This window comes from Sapajus apella, unplaced genomic scaffold (genome assembly GCF_009761245.1).
Source record: "Sapajus apella isolate SASKATOON/1434 unplaced genomic scaffold, GSC_monkey_1.0 scaffold41, whole genome shotgun sequence".
Lineage (NCBI taxonomy): Eukaryota > Metazoa > Chordata > Mammalia > Primates > Cebidae > Sapajus > Sapajus apella.
This window is the reverse complement of record NW_022436981.1, coordinates 17,977,372-17,999,976: the sequence shown is the minus strand read 5'-3', so window position 1 is coordinate 17,999,976 and position 22,605 is coordinate 17,977,372. Positions and strand designations below refer to the sequence as shown.

At 38.8% G+C, this 22,605-nt stretch overlaps 1 protein-coding gene across 1 annotated transcript in view; it reads left to right on the top strand.

Moving 5' to 3' along the window:
• Positions 1-22,605, top strand: part of LOC116565673 (protein eyes shut homolog) — a 360,208-nt gene that overhangs the window by 261,520 nt on the left and 76,083 nt on the right. The window contains exon 6 of the mRNA XM_032299379.1: positions 4,445-4,627. Within this exon, the coding sequence (XP_032155270.1) occupies positions 4,445-4,627 (183 nt within the window). The remainder of the gene's footprint in view (positions 1-4,444; positions 4,628-22,605) is intronic.

Sequence of the window (22,605 nt, the reverse complement as noted above, 5' to 3'; positions counted from 1 at the left end):
AGACAACTCTTCAGAAGCCCCATGCTAGAATGGTGAGCAGAGAAACATGCAGTAGCTAGAGGGGAATTTGGAGTGAAGGGAAGCTTTTTACTTATAATGGGAACCTTCTAGCATATTTCATGTTAAAGGAAATGCTCCAGTACAGAAGAATAATTTGGTAACTCCTGGGAAGCAGGCCAGAATTTCTGGAGTGATGCCCTTGAGCAAATGAGAAGGGGTGGATGGAATATTCAGGCAGAGTCAGCCTTAGCAGAGGGAGGGCAAAGCATATAGATAAAAATGAAAGATTTGAGGGTGGGAGAATTTGACCGTGAAAGCATTGGGTAGTTCTCTGTTGATGGGTTTATTTTTCCCTGCAAAATAAAAAGATCATTAATTGATGAGAGATAATGAATATTAGATGTTTGAGGAGAGAGGAAGCATTAAATAGCCATTTTAGAGACTGGGAAAGTGATTTGTCTGGAAATAAGTAGTAGGATTGCAGGTCTGGTGCAAGAGGTTTGCCCACTTGAATTGTATGGCTAGCTCAAGTCGTTGCTTTTGGTCATGGGCTTTTCTCATTCTCATTTTATGAATGAAGAAACTAAAACAGAACAGTGAAATAACTTGCCCAAGTTTACACAGAACATGAGAATATCCAGAATCGGGCCTGAGCCGGCCTGCCCCAGCTGTCTCCTACCGTCACTACGCCATAGGGTAGCACATGTGTAACAGCCGGCAAGCTTCAGGATGCATCACCGCAGAGTTGAGGGAAGATGTTCTGAGATCTGAGCTGTTTATATGTCTTCTTCCCACATTCCAATAGCTCATCTTAGCCTCTTATGTGCATAAAACTTTAATAATTCACATTAAAAGGAAGACTAACGGTAGAATATTTTTAAGAGAAAAAAATAGTAACATTAAAAACAATAATGCCTTTTTCTCTGCCATATTGGGAATGAAAAAAATTTGCTTTAGTAAACGATTAGAAAATAAAATTTTATACCCTTTTTGTGGTAACATTTGCTAAAATGTGTTTTGTAAAGATAATATAACACATTCTTAAAAGATTATACTTTGAGCCTATAACATAGCACTATAATATAATAGAAAATATCACAATATTCTCTCTTTACTCAAGGTTCTTGGAATTTTTAATGGCCCTAGATGATGTCTGGATAGCTTTTGACTGTGCCTGAAATTGTTCCAGGCCATTATTAGTGATTTTGCTTTCTTATTCCACAAACTGAACAATTTATTTTAGTTTCAATTCCAGCATCCCCCTTTTTTTCTCATGTGCCCAATTCATTGATGTAACTTTAAAAGAACTGACAAAAATGCATGACTTTACAGATGGTATCTGTGAGGCAACTAGGGATTACAAAAGAAAAAAAAATGCATTTAATAGTCCAAAAATATTCCCATTACAATCAGTTAAACTTCCCGATTAGATGTTGACTGATCCTCCCAGAAGGCTGATCTCCGCATTTGTGCAGTAGAGTAACCAAATTAACCAAATGTTACCCGTTTGGAGATGGCAAAGGGCTTAAAGTATTGGAAAGAATTATTTGTAAGGTTGAAAGTCTTCTTTCTCCTAATCTGAGTCCCTCATGTTCTCATGCCTAATCAAGAGTGATAGAGACAGCGTAGGTGAAGACACAGAAGCCTCTTAGTGATAGATTATATTATCTTTGACCCCTTCTCCTGATTCCTATTTCTCCCCATAAATGCCCTATCTTTTTATAGGTTCAAAGTTACCAAAAGCAAAAGCACCTTGAAGTAAGTCACAACTAATGGTTTAGAGAAAGAACTTACCTATCAAAACATACTTGGATCTCTGTGTGTTGCCATTTAATAGAAATAAAATGTGAGCTGCCTGCGTAATTTTTCTAGTTGCAATTTTTTTTAATGAAAAGGAAACAGGTGAAATTTATTTTAGTAAAACATTTAATTTAACCCAATGTTTAATGGATATGGAAATTTCTTAATAATATATTTTACATTCTTTCTTTCATACTACGCCCTTCCCACACAGGCCTAGCCACAATTCAAATGCTAAACAAGTACAGGTAACGAGCAGCTGTGTTATTGAACAGGGTCCCTCTAGAGGAAGAAATGCTGAGCATGTGACAGATCCATTCCTATGGGTCATGGTTATCATCAGCCTTCATTATTATTCTCAAACTTCAAAAGTGCTTCTTTTTGATAGTATAAAATTGTATCATGAAATTAATTGGTTGTACTGATAATGTACTTCTATTAACTGTTTAAATATCACACCATTACCTTCTTTAATGAGTTATCCATAAACTGCCTTACATTTAGACTTCTGCATAAGCTTAATTCATTGTCAGATTTCTTGATATCATCGAAGTTCTCACTTTCATCCTAACCAAAGTTAGGCCCTCCAGCTCTCTGTCTAATCTATGATTCACACGTCATCAACAGAGTAGTATTTCTAAAAAGCAACTTTGATCATTGCTCAACTACTTTAGGATAATAAAGAAAATATAAAGTTATTCATGATTTGACCACTTACTATCTTGTTTCATTTTTTTCCACTCTCACTTTTATTCTTCATTCTAAAATTTGCAAACTTCATTATTTCCCTGAGTGTGACACGCTGTGTTGGTCTTTACACCCTAGAACACGCTATTTCTTCTGCTTGAAAGTTCTTAGACCAGGCCTCAACTTTCAGTCCAGCTGCATAAATACGCTGACTTCACACTAATTCCTTGAGGGACTAGTGCTTTTTAATCTTTGTGTCACCAGTATCTAGCACAGAGTCTGACAGTAAAATACTATATATATCAGATATGTATTTGTCAATCTAACCTTAATGTAATGAAACCTTTAGGTAGACTCAGTTGTAAATTATTAACAGGAAGAAATATTAAAAGCAAAAGATAGTCATTCCTTTTCTATTTTAGTATTAAATTTAACTGAATTCTATTTTCATAGCTTCTAATGCCAACATTGAATAATGGTATTTTTATTCTGTTTTAATTCCAGTACATTTCATTTCCCTGAATCACCCTCCCCATAGTACTACTGAAAGTGATAAACCTGATGAGAAGAGTGTTATTATCTTGGGGACACAAATCATAAAATTTTCATTAGACTAAAAAAGAAATATAAGAAGCAATATGTCTCAAAGTCCCTACTTCACATTCTGGTGAGTTTTAAGAAAATTACACTTATGCCACACATGCCAGGGAATAAACTGATAAGATTTTAATATAATATCAAAACAAAGTATTCAGGTTATTTACACAAATATCTTAATTTCATAGTCATATAAAGCAAAGATACATAAGTCTGATAATGAGAATCATTTTTCCCAGGATAGCACAATTATTTGCCGTATAAATAATTATAATGAGACTTAATGAGCTCTTTTAAGCATTAGGTACCAGAGTGAAGAGGATATTTCATAAGGCTTGTAAAAATTCTAGTTTTATAGCTACCTCACAGTTTCAACATCTCTTGAGAAGAAAACAACATAAGCTCTTATTTTCTCAACCGAGCTGTCCCCAACCTATAAGAATAGATTTTAGGAACATCCCCTAATGTAGTGGTATCATCCATAAGAGACAGGGATGGGGCGTCAAAAGCCCCTTTTTTATTTTCTGTTGTCCTCTTGGGGTAAGGAAATGTAAAAAGCCAACTGGGACTTATGGAGGACAATACAATGAAAAAAGTGTTAGATACAAGAAGATGAAAGGTAGGATGAAAAGAGGGAATAGACAGTTAAAGTCACCCCTCCATTAAATTCCATTTTGTTCACACCGGCCCATGAACTTTGGTTTTACCATTTCCTGTTTTTAATAAATCTCCCTATACTTTCATACCTATTGAATTTCATGCTCCCATTACTTAACAAACATCCCAGCGAAGAAAGAATGAACATTGCTTTTAAACAATTATTTTTATCTAAAGAAGAGTTCTGTTGACTCAGCAATAGTGGAAAACTAACCAAATTCCTTCCTATTTCTCGACTTTCCTATTCCTGACCTGGGGCTTTGTTTCATATAAAGGTGCAGGATTAGAAAAGCAAAGTTTGTTCAAAGCTGTGAGTTCCTCTCTAAGTCATATCCAGGTTTTGGATGCTTAATCATGTTTACGAGGCACATGAGCAAAAACTTTGGCTGCCAGTAATCTTTTCTATTTCCAAAATTAAGCTTCAAAATATGGGGGTTTGCTTTATAAGTACATTACCCATTATGCAGAAAGAGTATGCTACTGAAAGGGTTATATATAAGATCTCAAAACACGGCACTTCCTTTGTTCTGGTTTTGAAATTCTCTGTTGAGTCACTTAGTTGCTCAACGCCGAAGGGCACTAAAGTGTAATTAATGTAATAGTAAACAGAGTATCTGGCCAGATGCATCAGCAAAACGTAACCCTCCTTTTACAAGTACATGTACAGGTTTATTTTAACTGTTTTGTTTGGGTTTTTCCACAGCTATTAATATTACTCAGCCCAGGTTCAGTGGCACAGATGCCTTTGGATACACTTCATTCCTGGCTTATTCACGGATCTCAGACATCAGCTTCCATTATGAATTCCACCTGAAGTTTCAGCCAGCAAACCACCATTCAGCATTGCAAAATAACTTGATATTTTTTACTGGACAGAAAGGCCATGGTAAGATTAATTGAACCCTCTAGGACTTGTCTTGCTCCTTTAAAAATACTCTAAAGATTCCTCAGGGACACTATAATTGGCTGTGGATTTAAAAAAAAAAAAAAAAAAAAGACTTTCACCTAGATGCCCGGGGCCTCCTCCTGTTTTCTGCCTGGAGCATGTTCCTTGCGGTCCAAAGTATTTAGCAGTTCCCTGACCATTTCTTAAGCCCTACTTTACATCAGGGCTACTGTATTAGTCAGTTTTAATGCTACTATAAAGAACTGCCAAGACTGGGTAATTTATAAAGGAGAGAAGTTTAATTGACTCACTGTTCAGCGTGGCTGGGAAGGCCTCAGGAAACTTAACAATCTTGGTGGAAGGTAAAGAGGAAGCAGAGCACCTGCGTCACAAGGCGGCAGGAAGACGTGCCTAGCAAAGTGGGGAATAGCCCCTTATAAAACCATCAGATCTCTGAGAACTCACTCACTATCACGAGAACGCATGAGTAAAACTGCCCCCCACAATTTAATTACCTCCACCTGGTCTCTCCCTTGGCCCCTGGGGATTATGGGGTTTACAGTTAAAGATGAGGTCTGGGTTACCTAACTATATCAGATACCTTTTATGATCGAGAGAAAAAATTCCTACATGCAAACATGAGGACAGGGAAAGTGACCAAGTCACATGAGAAGTAAGTTTATTGATTAGTTCTTTTCTCTGTTTCTTTCTGTTTCCCTATGTGAAGAGAGAAGGAAAATTCTCATATTTTAGTGTGTTATAAAATGGAAATGGTTGTTGCCCTCAAAGAAAACCATCCTAAATTAAAGAAGCAAGAAATTAAGAAAGTACTCAGACTGTAACAAAGAACTCCAGTGACCTGGAATTGGTGGGAAATCAACTTATAACTTAAATTTTTCTCTCGAGTAGAAAGTAGTTACTTATGTATTAAGTCAAGGGAAATTACATACTTTTAAGTCTCCAATCAACAGTTAAGCAATTAATCACCTAATTTCTCTGAGTTCAGTGTTTTCATCTGTAAGATCAAACTATTGTAATAGAAAAAGAGCTTTCTCTCAACTGTCAGTGGTTCTACTGTGCTAGGGTAAATAACATACTCCGTTTGTTTCAATTCAATCAGTGACTGTCTCTTAATACCAAACACTCTTTTCTGTATTAGCACATGTCTCAAAGGAGCCTACACCTTAAATGAAATGTGATATTTCAGCCTCCCACCATGTCTGCTAGGGTGGGGTACTCTATCATGTAAAGTGCAATTCATTCTACATCCAAAATTTGTTTGAATCTCTTCCCCATCTCTATGCTGAACTCATGACCTCCTCCTGGCTTGTCTCCCTACTGATTTCCTGCCTGCAATTAATTCTCCACATTGTAATAAGAGTTAGCCTCTTAAAAGGTTTATTGGATCATGTCTGAACCTTGTTTAAAACCCATCTATGGCTTTTTACTGCACTTAGGATGCAATCCAAACCTCCTTATCATATTCTCGAAGGTCCTTCAAGATCAGATCCCAGTCTGTATCTCTGAACACAACCAGGCCACTCTCACCATCTCTGTGCTCTTCTCCTACATCTCTTCTTCCAGTGCCTTAACCATTAAGTGCGTTCCTGTCTCAAAGGTTTCGTGCATGCTTTTTCCTTGGCCTTGACAGGAAATCGCTATCATGGTGGTCGAAGTAACAGGCTCTAGAGACTGGTAATGTAGCCATAAATCCAGTCTCCACCACGTGCAAATTATGTCAAGTTACTTAATGTCTTTGTACCTCTATTTTCTAACCTATCAAATGGGTATAGTAACAGTATATTTCCTTATAACATTGTGAGGAATAACAAACAATACATGAGAGGCTCTTAAAATATCATTGTATTCAACAAACACAGTAGTGTATATTTTCTCAGAAGGGCCTTCTATAGCCACCTTCACCAAAGTAAGTCTTGCCCCACCCCATCCAAGTTACTCTGTACCTCAGCTTCTTATTTACTTCTTTCACTGCCATTAATTTAATTTAGAAACTTTTTAATTTATTTTTAATATAGTTGTTTCTTGTCTGTCTCCACTAATAGAATGGGAGCTTCATACAGAAAGAGACCAAGTCAGCCCTATTCGACTTTGTACACCTGTACTTAGCCCAGTCCCTGACCACGTCAGTATTTAATGAATGAATACAATAACCACAATAAGAACAAATAATTGCAGGAGATATAAGTCAGTAACAGCTTCACAAAGATTCCTAAAGGGTGTTCATTCTTAGGGATTCTCAGTTCAAATGTTATTTCCTCTATTAGTATTTCCCCTGTGGTTCCCCTCCTCCCAGCTCTTCCAGCGATTACACTTCATCTGAGCATGGACAGCCTGTTCTACATCAGGATGTGGAGCCTTTGTTACAGGCTTCAGCTGGCTGCAAAGTTCTAAATTTCTCTTCTCATTTATAGAAATGGTGAGTTATCGCTGAATCACTCACAAAGCCTCTCTCCAACAGTTTTAATAAATATCTGTGAATTCCCACTATAGGCCATGCAGGGAAATAAAGAATTCCTGCTTCTAACCCTTTACTCTGCATGCTACCTCTCATATATTTTTCAATTAAATCCTTCTCACTTGAAAAAAGGGAAACCTGGCAAATGAAAACATCAAATGAGTATTGCAGACCCTAGGTCTGTCTTGATTTAAAACAGATATTCTAAATCCTAAAAGTCAAATAGGGAGAACCCAAGCCAAAGATAAACACCTGGACCATGATACCAAAACACTGCCACCAAAAACCCGTTAGTACTCATCTACCAAATACTCCTTCAAAATCTTTAACACACACATAAAAAATATAAAGCAACGTTTTAGCCACCACATTTCTAAATTGTGGAATCTTACATGTGACGTTTTCTAGTCTTCTCTAGTATTCCGCTGCGTAGGCAAAGGAATTAATGCTAATTCTACACTTGCATTTATAGGTTTATAGCATGGTTAAATAAAGGCTAGATAAAGATTGATAAACCGTTAAGTTCATTTTCTGAAACTGAAAACGAGAGCTCTAAAATATACGATTCTGCATTTCACCACATGAGGGAGCAAGAACACCAGCTAAAAAAAATACAAATAGCGCTGAAGAGCTTTTTCTTTAAATGAACACAATAATTGTACATATTTATGGGGTATAATGCCATGTTTCAATACATGTATATATTGTGCAATAGTTTAAGATGGAGTTTCTCCAAATAAGAGCTCTTCACAAATATATTAAAATCACATGAATGTGCTTGTTAAAACTCTAGTTCCCAGGCCTTCTTGAATCAAAAAATAGAACTTTATCAAGAATCTTAGGTGTTTTTATGCAACTTTTTTTTATTTTACTTTAAGTTCTGGGATGCATGTGCAGAATGTGCAGGTTTGTTACACAGGTATGCATATGCCATGGTAGTTTGCTGTACCTATCAACCTGTCATCTAGTTTTTAAGCCCCGCATGCATTAGGTATTTGTCTTAGTCTTCCCCATCCGTTGTCCCCCTTATGTGAGTAATATTTGAAGGCAACTACTCAGAACCTTCGGGAGCCAGCTAAATTAGACTGCATGCAAGTATGGACTAAGGTATATAATTATTGGCCATAATATCACATATAGGGATGATTCATCAATTTATATAGCATAAAGCTATGAATTAAAAAACACATCTTTTAAAACATATCATGATTATTACCACACAATTTACAATTATGTATTCTATAGAAGAAATTACCCAGGTCAATGTTTTTAATAGTGGTATATGTACATTTAGATGTTATTGCTTAGTAATACTGATCTCTGACCTACATATTGGTTGTTACTACAAAAATCACTATGCCGTATGCTGCCTTTATCTTCCTCAGGTGAAGAGATGCACCAAGTCACAGAGTTTCTAAAATAACTTGAGTAAGATAACGTCTCATTTCTGATATGTCCACATAAAAGGCAAGGGGACAACACAGATGATAGTCTTCTCTGAGTCACTCAAAGCTGAACACTCATTGTGCAAAACTTCATTCTCATTGAACTCTCTGGAAATATCCTGTCAAACGCTTCATCCTGAAAATGTCCCTTTGACTTACGATTTGTACCTAACCTAATCCTCTTCCTATGCTTCTGCAGTCATATTTGGCATTTCCTTCATTACCTTCTCTTCCTTTCCTGCCCTCCACTCTCTTGTCATGTGCATCTTATACATGGGCTCTTCTAGAACCCACCCTATATATCCCACAGTAGTCCACAGACGAATACATGACTTCCCCTCCTGTATCCCTTCTGCTGGTAACTGGTAAACATTCTTCTTCAGCCAGAAACCCATGAGTCGTCTTGATTTCTCCCTTTCATTCATTTGGACAAATATTGGTTGGGCACCTAGAAGAGGCCTTCTTGTAGGTGCTGGGAAAGCAGTTATTAACAAGACAGATGAGGTCCCTGTCTTCCTCCATTTCATGCCTCATGTTCTATGAAACACTGAGATCTGTCTAGTTTACCTCCAGGTTACTTTTTGTTTTTTCTCCTTCTTTCTATCCTCAATGCTCCTGGCTTATCTGTCACAAACTACTGCAATAGCTTCCTTTCCAGTCTCTGCTTGGTCATGCCCTTCTTCCCCTCTATTCTCCTCTTTGTTACAGCGGATGGTTCTAACGTACAAGTCCAAACATTTCTTGCCTAATCAACATGTTTCATCACAACATACCACCTAAGCTCCTCTGCATAGTATACAAAGATGCTTTTTCAGCCCATACCCACTTGCATAATCTCCTTTTGCTTCATTCCACCCCATACTTGGCGATATTAGCACATGTGTACATCCTGTGTCATGTGACTATGCACTCTGCTTCTGTGCTTTTGTGTGGGCTATTCCACCTTCCTGAGCCACCCACGCTTCATAGGCATGCCTCCAAAACACTGCCCTTAAGCCTCAACTCAAAAGATCATTCTTCTTTAGAGTCTTTAACTCTTCCAGAAATATTTTTTTTCTTGAGAAAGAGTCTTGCTCTGTCACCCAGGCTGGAGTGCAGTGGCATGATCTCATTTCACTGCAACTTTCACCTCTCAGTTTCAAGTGATTCTCCTGCCTCAGCCTCCCAAGTAGCTGGGACCACAGGCACCCACCACCACACCCAGCTAATTTTTTTGTGTTTTTAGTAGAGATGAAGTTTCACCATGTTGGTCAGGCTGCTCACAAACTCCTGACCTCAGGTGATACACCCCCCTGGAACCCCCAAAGTGCTGGGATTACAGCCATGAGCCACTGTGCGCCCGGCCTCTTCCAGAAAAATTTAACAATTAATCTCATTGCAGTTCATTGGTAACAACTCTCATATCTTTTAAAAACGATTGGGATATCTTTGCAAACCAGAACCACTACTTTTCTTTTACATCAGTAGTAATCATCACATACAAATACCCTGCAATTTTTTAAATAATAAATATAAAAATCCATGGTTCCTGATGCAGTATAACTTAACAATCAATTTAGAAAAGGAAAACATGTACTTAATGCTGTGTTAATCAGCAACACTAAACCCGGAACCATGCCTGGCACACACAGCGTCTATCACACTGTCTAATACATATCTGGAATATAAATATAACTGAATGTAAAGACGTACATAAGCGATAGAAAACACGGAAGTCAGAAAGCAGAAATCTCACGCAGCGAGAACTGTCAGAGAACAGAACACATCCTTCAATGTGTTTCTCATCCTTTCCCTTTCACTTTAAGCAATCCTCCACAATTAGTGCCACAGCAGCCCAGCTGATATTTGCAGCTGCATTCTCCTCTGCCCACTTCCAGCCGCTCGGTTCCAGCAGTGCATAAACAACCAGTTCATGCTACCCGAGATCCATCACCCTCATCAGTCCACCGTCAAGCTTCCTCTCGCCTGGAATGCCTGCCCTAGTCCTCATTACCTCTCCCAGTAGCTACTCATTCATGTAATGTTCCCTGACAAATTTGGATCTCTTATATTCTACCTACACAAAGCCTACATAGCACCTGTGGTTTTATCTCATAATTTGGTATCTAATTAAATACTGTTTTGTCATGTACAATCACTGCTTTAAATTATATGACATTTTCATAAATCAAAGCATTAGAGTAGCAGCAATTTCATAAACTTAATCTTGTCCCTCAGCAAGATGAATCATAAATTCTTTCAATTTCTTTTGGATTCCCAACTGCATCATTCCCGTGCTGGATAGTATGTGAAAAATCAATAATTAGATGTTGATCGATTATTTCACTAACTGGAAGTCTCTCTGTAGACAGAGGCTATCCTAGTTAGCTAATAATGCTGTGTAGGCATTGATTGATTTGGACTGTAGTGAAGAAGTTAGGATCTCAATGTAGGGGGAGGAGAAACATGTAGCACCGTTTACATCATTGAAATATAAGTTACAATCACAACTGCAGCTTGTATTAAAATTATATAATACAGTGATAAAAAATTTTTAGAATAAATATATTTCAATTCCTGGAAATTTGATCTGTGCACCTAAGCATTTTATGTGCATAGCTTCTTTCTGTCAGTCACCAGCATGTAGACATTCCGTGCTGTGGTAATTATGAAAGGTTGCCCCATATTTTCTGCCAAATAATTTCTTGTTTGCTTCAAGCCCTTAGTTATTAACTGTAATGGAAATAAGAGCGCATAAATATAGCTTGATGATTTTTCTATGGAAAAAAATGAATGTCACCGTATAGAAGAGAAAAAGAAAATTGAAGCGGGGAGTGTCACAAAAGCAATCAGCTCAGCCTGTTCTTCAGAGAGCCCTGCTAGAGATCTGGCAGAAGGAAAATGCCTGATGAATGAGAGAGCAGACTGCGGCCAATTCCCTAATATAACACATCGTTCAATTGCACAACACTGAGGTATTTTATAAACAAAACTGACAGTGGATGCCCATATTCAATTTTTTATAACAGAAAAATGCTCATTATTTTCCTCTGCAATCACATCAGGAAGACTAGAAATCGTGAGAATTTTCTTCCTGAGAAGCTCAAAATATCAAATCCCAGTTTCCATGGAATTAAATGTGCTAAAATGTCAAAGTTGTCTGTTTTCAATTATTTGAGTCTTTTAAAATAGTTTAAAAAGAAGTTAAGCTACTCACTTTCCTGACTGACTGAGAAACATAAAAATGGTCACATGTGAATAGTATTCAAAGAGGGTTCGAAATTACCAAGATATATAGTTGCAAATCCTCCCCCATCTTTTTTCAAATGTATTCCTGAAGAGGAAATATACATTTAAGGATGGTTCAGACTGGGTAACCCTGATTTCATAGGGGAACGTGCAGAGAACAAAAAGAGAAGGGGCCAAGTACAGATCAATCAACTACAAGACTTTCAAGTTTGTTCTATACCTGCAGTAAGCCCATGTGGTTTCATCTTATGGAAATTTAAGTTTACCCATAAACTGGTGCTTACATCCATGTTTTTATAGTCTCATCTCTGACGACAAGAGAGATGCGGACTTGCCACTTTTTCTAATCTCAATTCCTTTTGCTCAAGAAATATAAAAATGTGGGCCATATGTAGCCCCAAGCAATGCATTTTATCACATTTTCATATGCTCTGAGCACAACACTGGATTTGTTGTTACTATCAACCCTTATACGCTGTCTCTTCACTGGCACAGATGGGAGTCAGAACACCATATTAATTTGGCCACAAGAGCCAGTCTACATTGCCTACATTTTAATCATTTAATCCCATGAGGTAGACACTATATTGTATCCATTGTGCTCAGTGACTAATGATGAAACCTCATGGTCATGGCTGTACGTGGTTCTCATGCTCTCAAAGCCCTGGAATATCCATAACTGAGTAATCATATCGACAGAACAAGAAGCTGAAAGTTTGCCACTATGAACAGGAGCTATACAGATCTAAGATAAATACTGTATGCTCTTTTTTTTTTTGTCACAGCAGAATTCTACCAGATTTACAAAGAGGAGCTGGTGGGACTGTATGCTCTTTAAGAGTTAATCCAAAATTTTTAGTCATCTTAATTTTAGTTTAGCATCCCCTAAAGTAGAGACTGTCACTGAATATGGGATAAAAAAGCCTCAAATGTCTAGAACCCTATACCATTCAATACATATTGTTCTGGTAGTAATGACTTTTATTTGTTTGGGCCTTGTTTCTCACATATCAACCTAGATATATTTTTTCCTTTGTTTCACTTTAGTTTTGATTCTAATTTCACAAACTTCTATAGTTTTCCTAAGGCCTTTCACACTTACGTAACTCTTCATTCATATTTAATTTTACTTTTTTCCTAAAAACTGAATACACTCTCTCATATCCAGTTGAACAGTCAACTGAAGCTCAATTAGGTTCATCTTGGTGTCTCTGTCTCAGAATCATTGTTTTGTTATATTAAGAATATTTAATCAAAAGATAGTGTCCTTTCAGAAATCAAAAAGCAACACAAGCCTTAGAACTATAATCAAATATGGCTGCAAAAGTCTCTTCGTGAAAGGTTCCTCCAGATGGGGACTCCCACGAGTAATCAAGTGCCATTCTGTAAGTAATATTCACTCGGTCAGACAGCCACAGCCCCTTCTTTGTGGCTCCCCTTACATTTTCTCTTTAAGCCATGACAGGAAAGGAAGAAGGGAGAGGAAAAATTCACTTGTCACTTAGAATTTCTGAATCCATTTGGAAATATCTTTTAAAACACTTGAAGTTATTCCTAGAGACAATCCTATGAGGTGTTGTCTTTACCACTGTCTTCAAAAGAGTGAGATAACTGGAAGTGAGCAGCCAGAACTTAAATTAGTGAAACATTCAAGATTAAGTGCTCATGTCCTTGTACTACTCGGGACTTTGCTGAACTCTGCAAAGGACATTATCATATTTAGAGGAATACATTAGATTTAATAAGTGATAGTATTTTATCACATTAGAAAAAGAGTTTGAAGAAATAACAAATTACATCTATTAAATCTTTCCTTCTAAATGAAATACTTTAGAAAATTTAATCTATTAGAATTAAAAGACTACTAGATCAGCTAAATGAGGAATACTATGCTTCTATGATGTTAAAAGTCACAATATTAACCTTTGCATTAACTGGAGCCTGCTGAAATACACATGGATTTCACAGCACTGTCTATATAAATGTTTTAGAGTCCCAGTGTGCCCGTTTAGAACAATCTGAGGAACAGCCTTCTAAACCACTGTGAACCCTTAGGTAAGGGACTTGAGAGTGAGCTTCTGCCACTTCCAGACAAGTAGTTCTAATTTCTGGGGTCTCCTTAAGCACACCAAGTCAGGACACAAGCACGTACAGCTTCATAATTTACAGCACACAATGATTAGTCAGAATCAGTAGGAGAAACAGCAGGACAGGTGTGCCTTGAAAGTCTCTCCAAAACACAGACTTGCATTACATCTTTTTTTGCTTTTTCTTTTTCTTTTTGACATGGAGTCTTGCTCTGTCTCCCAGGCTGGAATGCAGTGGCGCGATCTTGGCTCACTGCAACCTCCACCACCCAGGTTCAAGCAATTCTCCTGCCTCAGCCTCCTGAGCAGCTGAGATTATAGGCATGTGCCACCATGCGGGGCTAATTTTTTATAGAGACGGGGTTTTACCGTGTTAGCCAGGATGGTCTCAATCTCCTGACCTCACAATCCGCTGCCTCAGCCTCCCAAAGTGCTGGGATTACAGGCATGAGCCACCGTGCCCGGCTGAAATACGCCTTTTATAAATAAGTTTTATGCCTCCTTTTGAGGGTTTCATTAATGAATCCATGGCTCTAACCACTAGCTACTCTTGTCCAGGCCGTCCTTCAAGGTGTAACTAATAAGACCTCTTCTAATTACAGTTGCTTCATGGGCATGTTTTTTTCCTCACGAGAATTTCATAATGATTACCATAAGGCATGCAGGGTTGCCACACAGTTCTGACAATTTTCTCTCCTTGTTATGTCTCTCTTTTTCCTTCAGGTCACGCTGACTTGCACAATTTCTCCTGGGCTTACTCTCTGAAACCTTTGATTCTTTTCCTCCTTCCTATGTAATAGATTTCCCTTTCTTGTCCATATGTGCAAATTAAATCAGAGGCTATGCTGACAAGGTTGGAGAACTACCAATATAAATAGTAAAACCTTTAGGTTTAAAATCAAACCACCTACAGAAAAAATCTTGCAAGCATACCTAAATAATGTAGGAAAAAAATACCATAAGCCTAACTATATATGCTTGCGACAAAATCATTTTTTCATATTTGCTCCCAAGGTTGTATATACTTAAGATCTATTACTATCACCACCACCCATACCTCCTGCATCACACTTTTAAGACCCATCTGAGACAGTTTAGAATGTCCTGACGCTCTTGTCTCAACCACTTTGCTCTTTTCTTCCAGAATACTCATAGCAGCATCCTTCACCTTGTTTCCGTGTTTTATCATCATTCCCCTCCCTAACAATGCCACCATCCATTTCTTCACCTAAACTAAGTCCTTGCCTCCATAAATAAATCGCTATTCTTGTTGCATTATGAGGCCAAATCGTATTCTGACCACAGCAACTCATCTTGTTCCCCCATGAGATTTGCTCTTACCAAACTTATGAATTGCTGTTATAATGCTAAGCACAGCTGGCCACAACACACCCACTTTGAAACTTACTGCTTAATGGTGGTGATGGAGTAGTTACGCCTTTTCTTTCTAGTAAAAGTTGTTTTGCTTTTTTTCCCGTGCATTCTAAAGGGATTTTTATTCACTTCCTAGATTTCATTTTTCTTGACTACTATTCATGTAGGGTCACTTCCTCTTGTTTCCTTCGTCCTCTTTTTACTACTTACACAACATAATCTCTAAATCCTTCCTTCTTAGCACCAGCTCTGAAGTAATATCCAACAAGTATCTCTTGCCTTGTTTAAAAACCTTCCTAAGCCTGATTTCATGAAGATTCGCTGTGGGTTTGTGTTCTGCATACCAAATGAGCTTGATTCCAATTTTTTTCATCAAAACAAATTCTCACCATGTCCATTGCTAAACATTTCTATACGGCAATATAAATGTGGATTACCACCTGTTGCTTTGTGACTTGACAAATATGAAAATATGAATTGCTCCTATATTTCCCAAAACTACTCAAAGAATAATGTTCAATAGAAAACTGAATTTGAGAATGAAATAATTCTGTAGCATTGGTGGTTGTTTGAATATGCCATTGCTTATATTATTATGTGCTGCTAAGCCAAGAAATTCCCGCTACAAGAACTTTCAGGAAAGTGACATAAGACATGAATTGATGTTTAAAAACCATGCCTTCGAGTCATTTCATTTCATTTCCATGTTTGACCCTCCAGAATTTTTTAGTTGGATCAAAGTAATGCACTGAAGCAATTTTGGCTATAGCTTAAAAGAAGAAAGAAAGAAAAATTGTACTGCTCCTGTTCCCAACCCCAGAGGTTAACTAGGAGCCAGGAATAGCTGCTTCCTAGACTTTATATTAGTAAAGTGGGTGAATAAAATAAGGTACACAAAGTTAAGGTCAGGCCAGTGTTGCAGAGAAGGGGAAAGAAATGTGCATTTATTGAGTACCTGCCATGTGCTACGTTGGCACTGAGCTAATACTTACACATTAAATCTGACTTCATCCTTAGAATAATCTGAAGAGATATTATTATCCCTTCTTATTTCCCAGAGAGAAGCATTTAGGAAGGGGATGCAGAAGATGGGAGGGAGCGGCACAACCCCAGTCAGACTCGCTTCTCCTCCTCTGCTGCATGGACAGTGTTTAAGAACACAGGCTCGGCCGGGCGCGGTGGCTCAAGCCTGTAATCCCAGCACTTTGGGAAGCCGAAGCGGGTGGATCACGAGGTCAAAACATCAAGACCATCCTGGACAACATGGTGAAACCCCGTCTCTACTAAAAATATAAAAATTAGTTGGGCGTGGTGGCGCGTGCCTGTAGTCCCAGCTACTGGGGAGGCTGAGGCAGGAGAATTGCTTGAACCCAGGAGGCGGAGGTTGCGGTGAGTCGAGATCGCACCATTGCGCTCCAGCCTGGGTAACAAGAGCGAAACCCCGTCTCACTAGTGAAAAAAAAAAAAAGAGCACAGGCTCTGGAACCAGGCTGTCTTCAGACTCACACCGCCGAGCAGCCATGTCACTTTTAGACGTTCATGTGTGCATCGGCATCACCCAAACTCCACACACCACAGAGAGGGTAAATGTCATCTATGTACAAAGGCTCCACGCAGCCTCAAATGTTCAGGCCAGTCTCATTTTCATTTTGTGCTTTCCTGCTTTATTTTATGAGGACACCAAGGAAAGACAGCTGCGTAATTTCTGGGGCTGGTTGCAAAATATAAAAGCAAACTCCCTTATTCAAAAAGCAGGGAGAAATGCCATAAAAGATACTAAAATATAAAGCATTTTTCTTTCTTCACTGATTTCTCAACATTATGGTGATGGAATGACTAAGAATAAGCTTAGAATGACTAAGCTTAACTTAGACACTATAGTGTCTTTTATTTGCTATTTATGTCATTCTAAGCTAAGAAAAATTATTATATTTTACCATTCATTTTTATATTGCAAAATGTCACTTTAAAATGCAAATAGAAAAGTATTTAATGCACATCGAAAATTACACAATTGATCTTTCAAAGCTTGTGCATACATATGTACTTCCTTCTTAGCAGAACTCCTGAGACACTACACAAATTTAAGTGACTGTCTTTATTTTACTTCTTGATATGCACACATTCTCTCAACACTCTCAACCTTAGGCTACTGATGAGTAAGGTAGGCCTGAGAGGAAGAGGAATTGTGGTCTTCCCTCTCTCTCTCTTTTCTTGCCTGTCATCATTTTCAGTGTAAATAATTATCTAATACAGAAAAGTAACAGGAGTAATAGTGAGATAAAAGGATTCCTTGATGGTTCATGTTTCTTAGACCACTACTCCCTTCTTTCTGCATTTGAAGCAAGTTCTGGCTCAAATGGAGCATGGCCTCTTGGGGTTGTCAGTTCCCCCATTTAGTCGTTAAACATAACATATTTACCTTGTACTCATTGTGAGTATCACTGAACTCCCAGTACTGTGGGAACTTTGTTCTCATCGGATATCACCAGCCTTACATGTGACACAGAAAATATGCATGTTGCATTTATGGGTCTCCTCTGTCACCACTCATGTTTGCTGGTTCATGGACTTCACTTTCGAAACACAGTTCAAAATTAAGTATTAAGAATTTCAAGACAGTGACACAGAACATTAAACCAAGCAACAGGGCCCTTTGGAACTTAAAGCCTCATGCAAAAGCCCAAGTTTCATGCCTTGGCCCTCCTACAGTTACTAATACCAATAAGACCTTACTAAGAAAAAACAAAAAACAACTGGGGATTCTGTTTTAAAATTATTTCTAGGATCTAGCTTCAAAGATTCTCAAGCAAGTGGCATAAGACAGGTTCTAGAAAGTGTATTTTTGAAACACTCCCTAAATGATTGTAAAAGACTTATAGGTTTGCAAACACTCTAGAACAATTCCAAGTCACATTCTAAATACTAGCCATGGACGCAAATTGCTTTTCTTCCTCTTACCTACTCCATCATTCACTACCAGAGTTGACACCCAGGGAAAGTCTAGAGTGGAAGGAATAGCAGAAGAAAGGAAAGCAACCTGAAAGACCCATGGCATGGGAGTAGGATGCTATCATCTGCTTGCTGGGCTGATTGGTTCCCTGGCTTTCTTTGTCCCCTCCTCTGGGTGCATCCCCAGTCCTTGGCCCTAGTACAGGTCTGTAGGCAAGGGCACCTATAAACTGAAGTCAGCCTTTTTCCCCAGACTGTTCCTTTCCTAGGCTCCTAACGCCATGGCTGACCCTCCTACTGCACCTGGTTCTTTAGGCCAGATTCTGCAGAAACACCCTCAACTTCTCTCTCTTCCTCAACTCTTCACCTGAATTGATCTGTCCTTTCAAACTTCCCTTCCAAGTCCCAAGCAAATTTCCTCCCCTTTTTTCAGTGTCCCCTCTGTCACTACCTTACTTTATTTAGGTATTTAACATATTTAGGTGTCGTTTCCTCTTCTGAATCACTTGAAGGACTTTCTAATGACCCTCCTTATCTACCTCTATATTCTATCCTCAACATTACCAGGAGATTCTTCTAACATTCAGATCAAATACACTTCTCTAATTCAAAATCTTTTCATGGTTCCTAAGAGTCTCTGGTCAAATACTTAAATCCTTCATTGTAGCATATTAGGCCCTTAAAGGTATAGCCCTTTCTGTCTTTTCAGCTTCCTTTCCTGCCACAGGCACTAAATGCCAGTCAAGCCCACATTCCCACAGTTTTTAAGCATACCCTGTTCTTCTCTACCCCTTCTGGGTTGCTGCAAAATACTCCCTTCTGATTTAAACAGCACTCTTGGGGGAGTATCCAAGATGGCCAAATAGGAAAAGCTCTGGATTGCAGTTCTGAGTGAAAATACACAGGGTGAGTGATCACTGCATTTCCAAATCAATTTTTACTGCCCACAGACCAGGAGATTCCCAGGTGGAAAAGTGCCACAAGTCTCCAGTGCGGCTGTTTCAGGCTGTGCAGCTGATCTCTGCAAAAAAACTCACACAAATCCAGGCACCATTTCAGTTGGCAACTGGAACATCTAGGAGACAGAGCCGCCCATTCAACTGAGTAAAAGGGGACTGAAACAGGAAGCCAGGTGATCTGGCTCGTCTGGTCCCACCCCCACAAAGACCAGTAATCTGAAATGCTCTGGATTGAGAGTTTCATAGCAAGCACAGCTGGACCTGGGACGGTCCAGCTCTGTGGGGGGGAAGGGCGTCCGCCATTACCGAGGCAGTCCACATCGAGGCAGTCTGCCATTACTGAGGCAGTCCATCATTACTGAGGCAGTCCACCATTACTGAGGCAGTCTGCCATTACTGAGACAGTCCACCATTACTAAGGCAGTCCACCATTACTGAGGCAGTCCGCCATTACTGAGGCAGTCTGCCATTACAGAGTCAGTCCATCATTACTGAGATTACTGAAGCAGACCGCCATTACTGAGGCAGTTCTAACTATACCCCTATAAAGAAAACTGCAAGGACATTCACACAGCAGCTGGACAGAGCCCACAGCAGCTCAGCAAAACCTCTGCTGGTAGACAGTGACTAGACTACCTCCTTGCTGGGCAGGGCATCTCTGAAAAAAGTCAACAGCATGGCAGGAACTTATAAATAAAGCCCCACCTTCCCAGGACAGAGCACCTGGGAAAAAAAGGCAGTTATAAGTTCCGTTGCAGCAGGCTTAAACATACCTGCCCAGCAGCTCTGAACAGAATAATGGAGCTCACAGCTCAGCACTTGAGCTCCTTTAAGGGACAGACTGTCTCCTCAAGCAACTCCCCAACCCCATATATAACCAAACAGATATCTCATAAAGGAGAGCTCAGGCTGACGTCCGATGGGTATCCTTCTGGGACAAAGATAACAGAAGAAGAAACTGGCAGCAACCCTTACTGTTCTGCAGCCACTGCAGGTGATCCCCAGGCAAGCAGGGTCTGGAGTGGACCTCCAGCAGTCACACAGCAGAGGAGCCTGACTGTTAGAAGGAAAACTAACAAATAGAAAGAAATAACTTCATCAGCAACAAAAAGGATGTCCACTCAGAGACCCCATCTGAAAGTCACCAACCAGAAAGACCACAGGTAGATAAATCCACAAAGATAGGAAAAACTAGTGCAAAATGGATGAAAATACCCAAAACCAGAATGCCTCTCCTCCATCAAGGGATCACAACTCCTCAACAGCAAGGGAACAAGCCTGATGGAGAATGAGTCTGATGAACTGACAGAAACAGCCTTCAGAAGATGGTAATAACAAACTTCTCAAAGCTAAAAGATCATGGTCTAACCCAATGCAAAGAAACTAAGAACCTTGAAAAAAGGTTTGATGAAATGCTAACAAGAATGAACAGCTTAGAGAGGAATATAAACGAATTGATGGAGCTGAAAAACACAACACATGAACTTTGCGAAGCATACACAAGTTTCAATAGCCATATCAACCAAGCAGAAGAAAGGATATCAGAGGTTAAAGATCAGCTCAATGAAATAAAATGAGAAGGCAAGATTAGAGAAAAAACAGTAAAAAGAAATGAATAAACCCTCCAGGAAATATGGGATTATGTGAAAAGACCTAATCTATGTTTGATAGGTGTACCTGAATGTAACAGAGAGAATGAATCCAAGCTGTGAAACACTCTTCAGGATATTACCCAGGAGAATTTGCCCAACCTAGCAAAGCAGACCAACATTCAAGTCCAGGAAATAGAGAACACCACAAAGATATTACTCAAGAAGAGCAACCCAAAGATACATAATCATAAGATCCACCATTGTTGAAATGAAGTAAAAAATGCTACTGGCAGCCAGAGAGAAAGATCAGGTTACTCACAAAGGGAAGCCATCAGACTCACACGAGACCTCTCAGCAGAAACCCTACAAGTCAGAAGAGAGTGGGAGCCAACATTCAACATCCTTAAAGAAAAGAACTTTTAACCTAGAATTTCATATCCAGCCAAACTAAGCTTCCCAAGCAAAGGAGAAATAAAATCCTTTATGAAGAAGCAATTACTCAGAGATTTCATCACCACCAGGCCTGCTTTACAAGAGCTCCTGAAAGAAGCACTAAATCTAGAAAGGAACAACCAGTACCCGCCACTCCAAAAACATACCAAATGGTAAAGAGCATTGACACAATGAAGAAACTGCATCAACTAATGGGCAAAACAACCAGCTAGCATCAAAATGGCAGGATCAAATTCACACATAACAATATCAACCTTAAATGTAAATAGGCTAAATGCTCCAATCAAAAGACACAGACTGGAAAACTGGATAAAAAGTCAAAACCCATTGGTGTGCTGTATCCAGGAAATCCATGTCACATGCAAGGATACACAAAGGCTCAAAATAAAGGGATTGAGGAAGATCTACCAAGCAAATGGAGAGCAAAGGAAGAGCAGGAGTTGCAAGCCTAGTCTCTGATAAAATAGACTTTAAACCAACAAAGATCAAAAGAGACAAGGGCATTACATAATGGTAAAAGGATCAATGCAACAAGAAGAGCTAGCTATCCTAAATATATACATCCCCAACACAGAGCACCCAGATACTTAAAGCAAGTTCTTAATGACCTACAAATAGACTTAGATTCCTACACAATAATAGTGGGAGACTTTAACACTTCTCTGTCAATATTAGACAGATCAACGAGACATAAAATTAACAAGGATATCCAGGACTCGAACTCAGACCTCGACCAAGCAAACCTAATACACATTTACAGAACTCTCCACCCCAAATCCGCAGAATATACATTCTCCTCAGTACCACATCACACCTACTTTAAAATTGACCACATAATTGGAAGTAAATCACTCCTCAGCAAATGCAAAAGAATGGAAATCATAACAAACAGTCTCTCAGACCACAGTGCAATCAAATTAGAACTCAGAATTCAGAAACTAACTCAGAACTGCACATCATCATGGAAACTGAACAATTGTCTCTTGAAGGTTGACTCGATAAACAATGAAATGAAGGCAGAAATAAAGATGTTCTTCTAAACCAATGAGAACAAAGACATGACGTACCAGAATCTCTGAGACACATTGAAAGCAGTGTCTAGAGGAAAATTTACCGCAATAAATGCCAACGTGAGAAGCAAGGAGAGATCGAAAATCAACACCCTATCATTAAAATTGAAAGAGCTAGAGGAGCAAGATCAAAAAAACTCAAAACCTAGTAGAAGACAAGAAATAACTAAGGTCAAAGCAGAACTGAAGGAGATAGAGACGCAAAAAAAACCCTTCAAAAAATCAATAAATCCAGGAGCTGGTTTTTTGAAAAGATCAACAAAATAGACAGATCACTAGCCAGATTAATAAAAAAGAAAAGAGAGAAGAATCAAATAGATGCAATAAAAAAACGATAAAAGA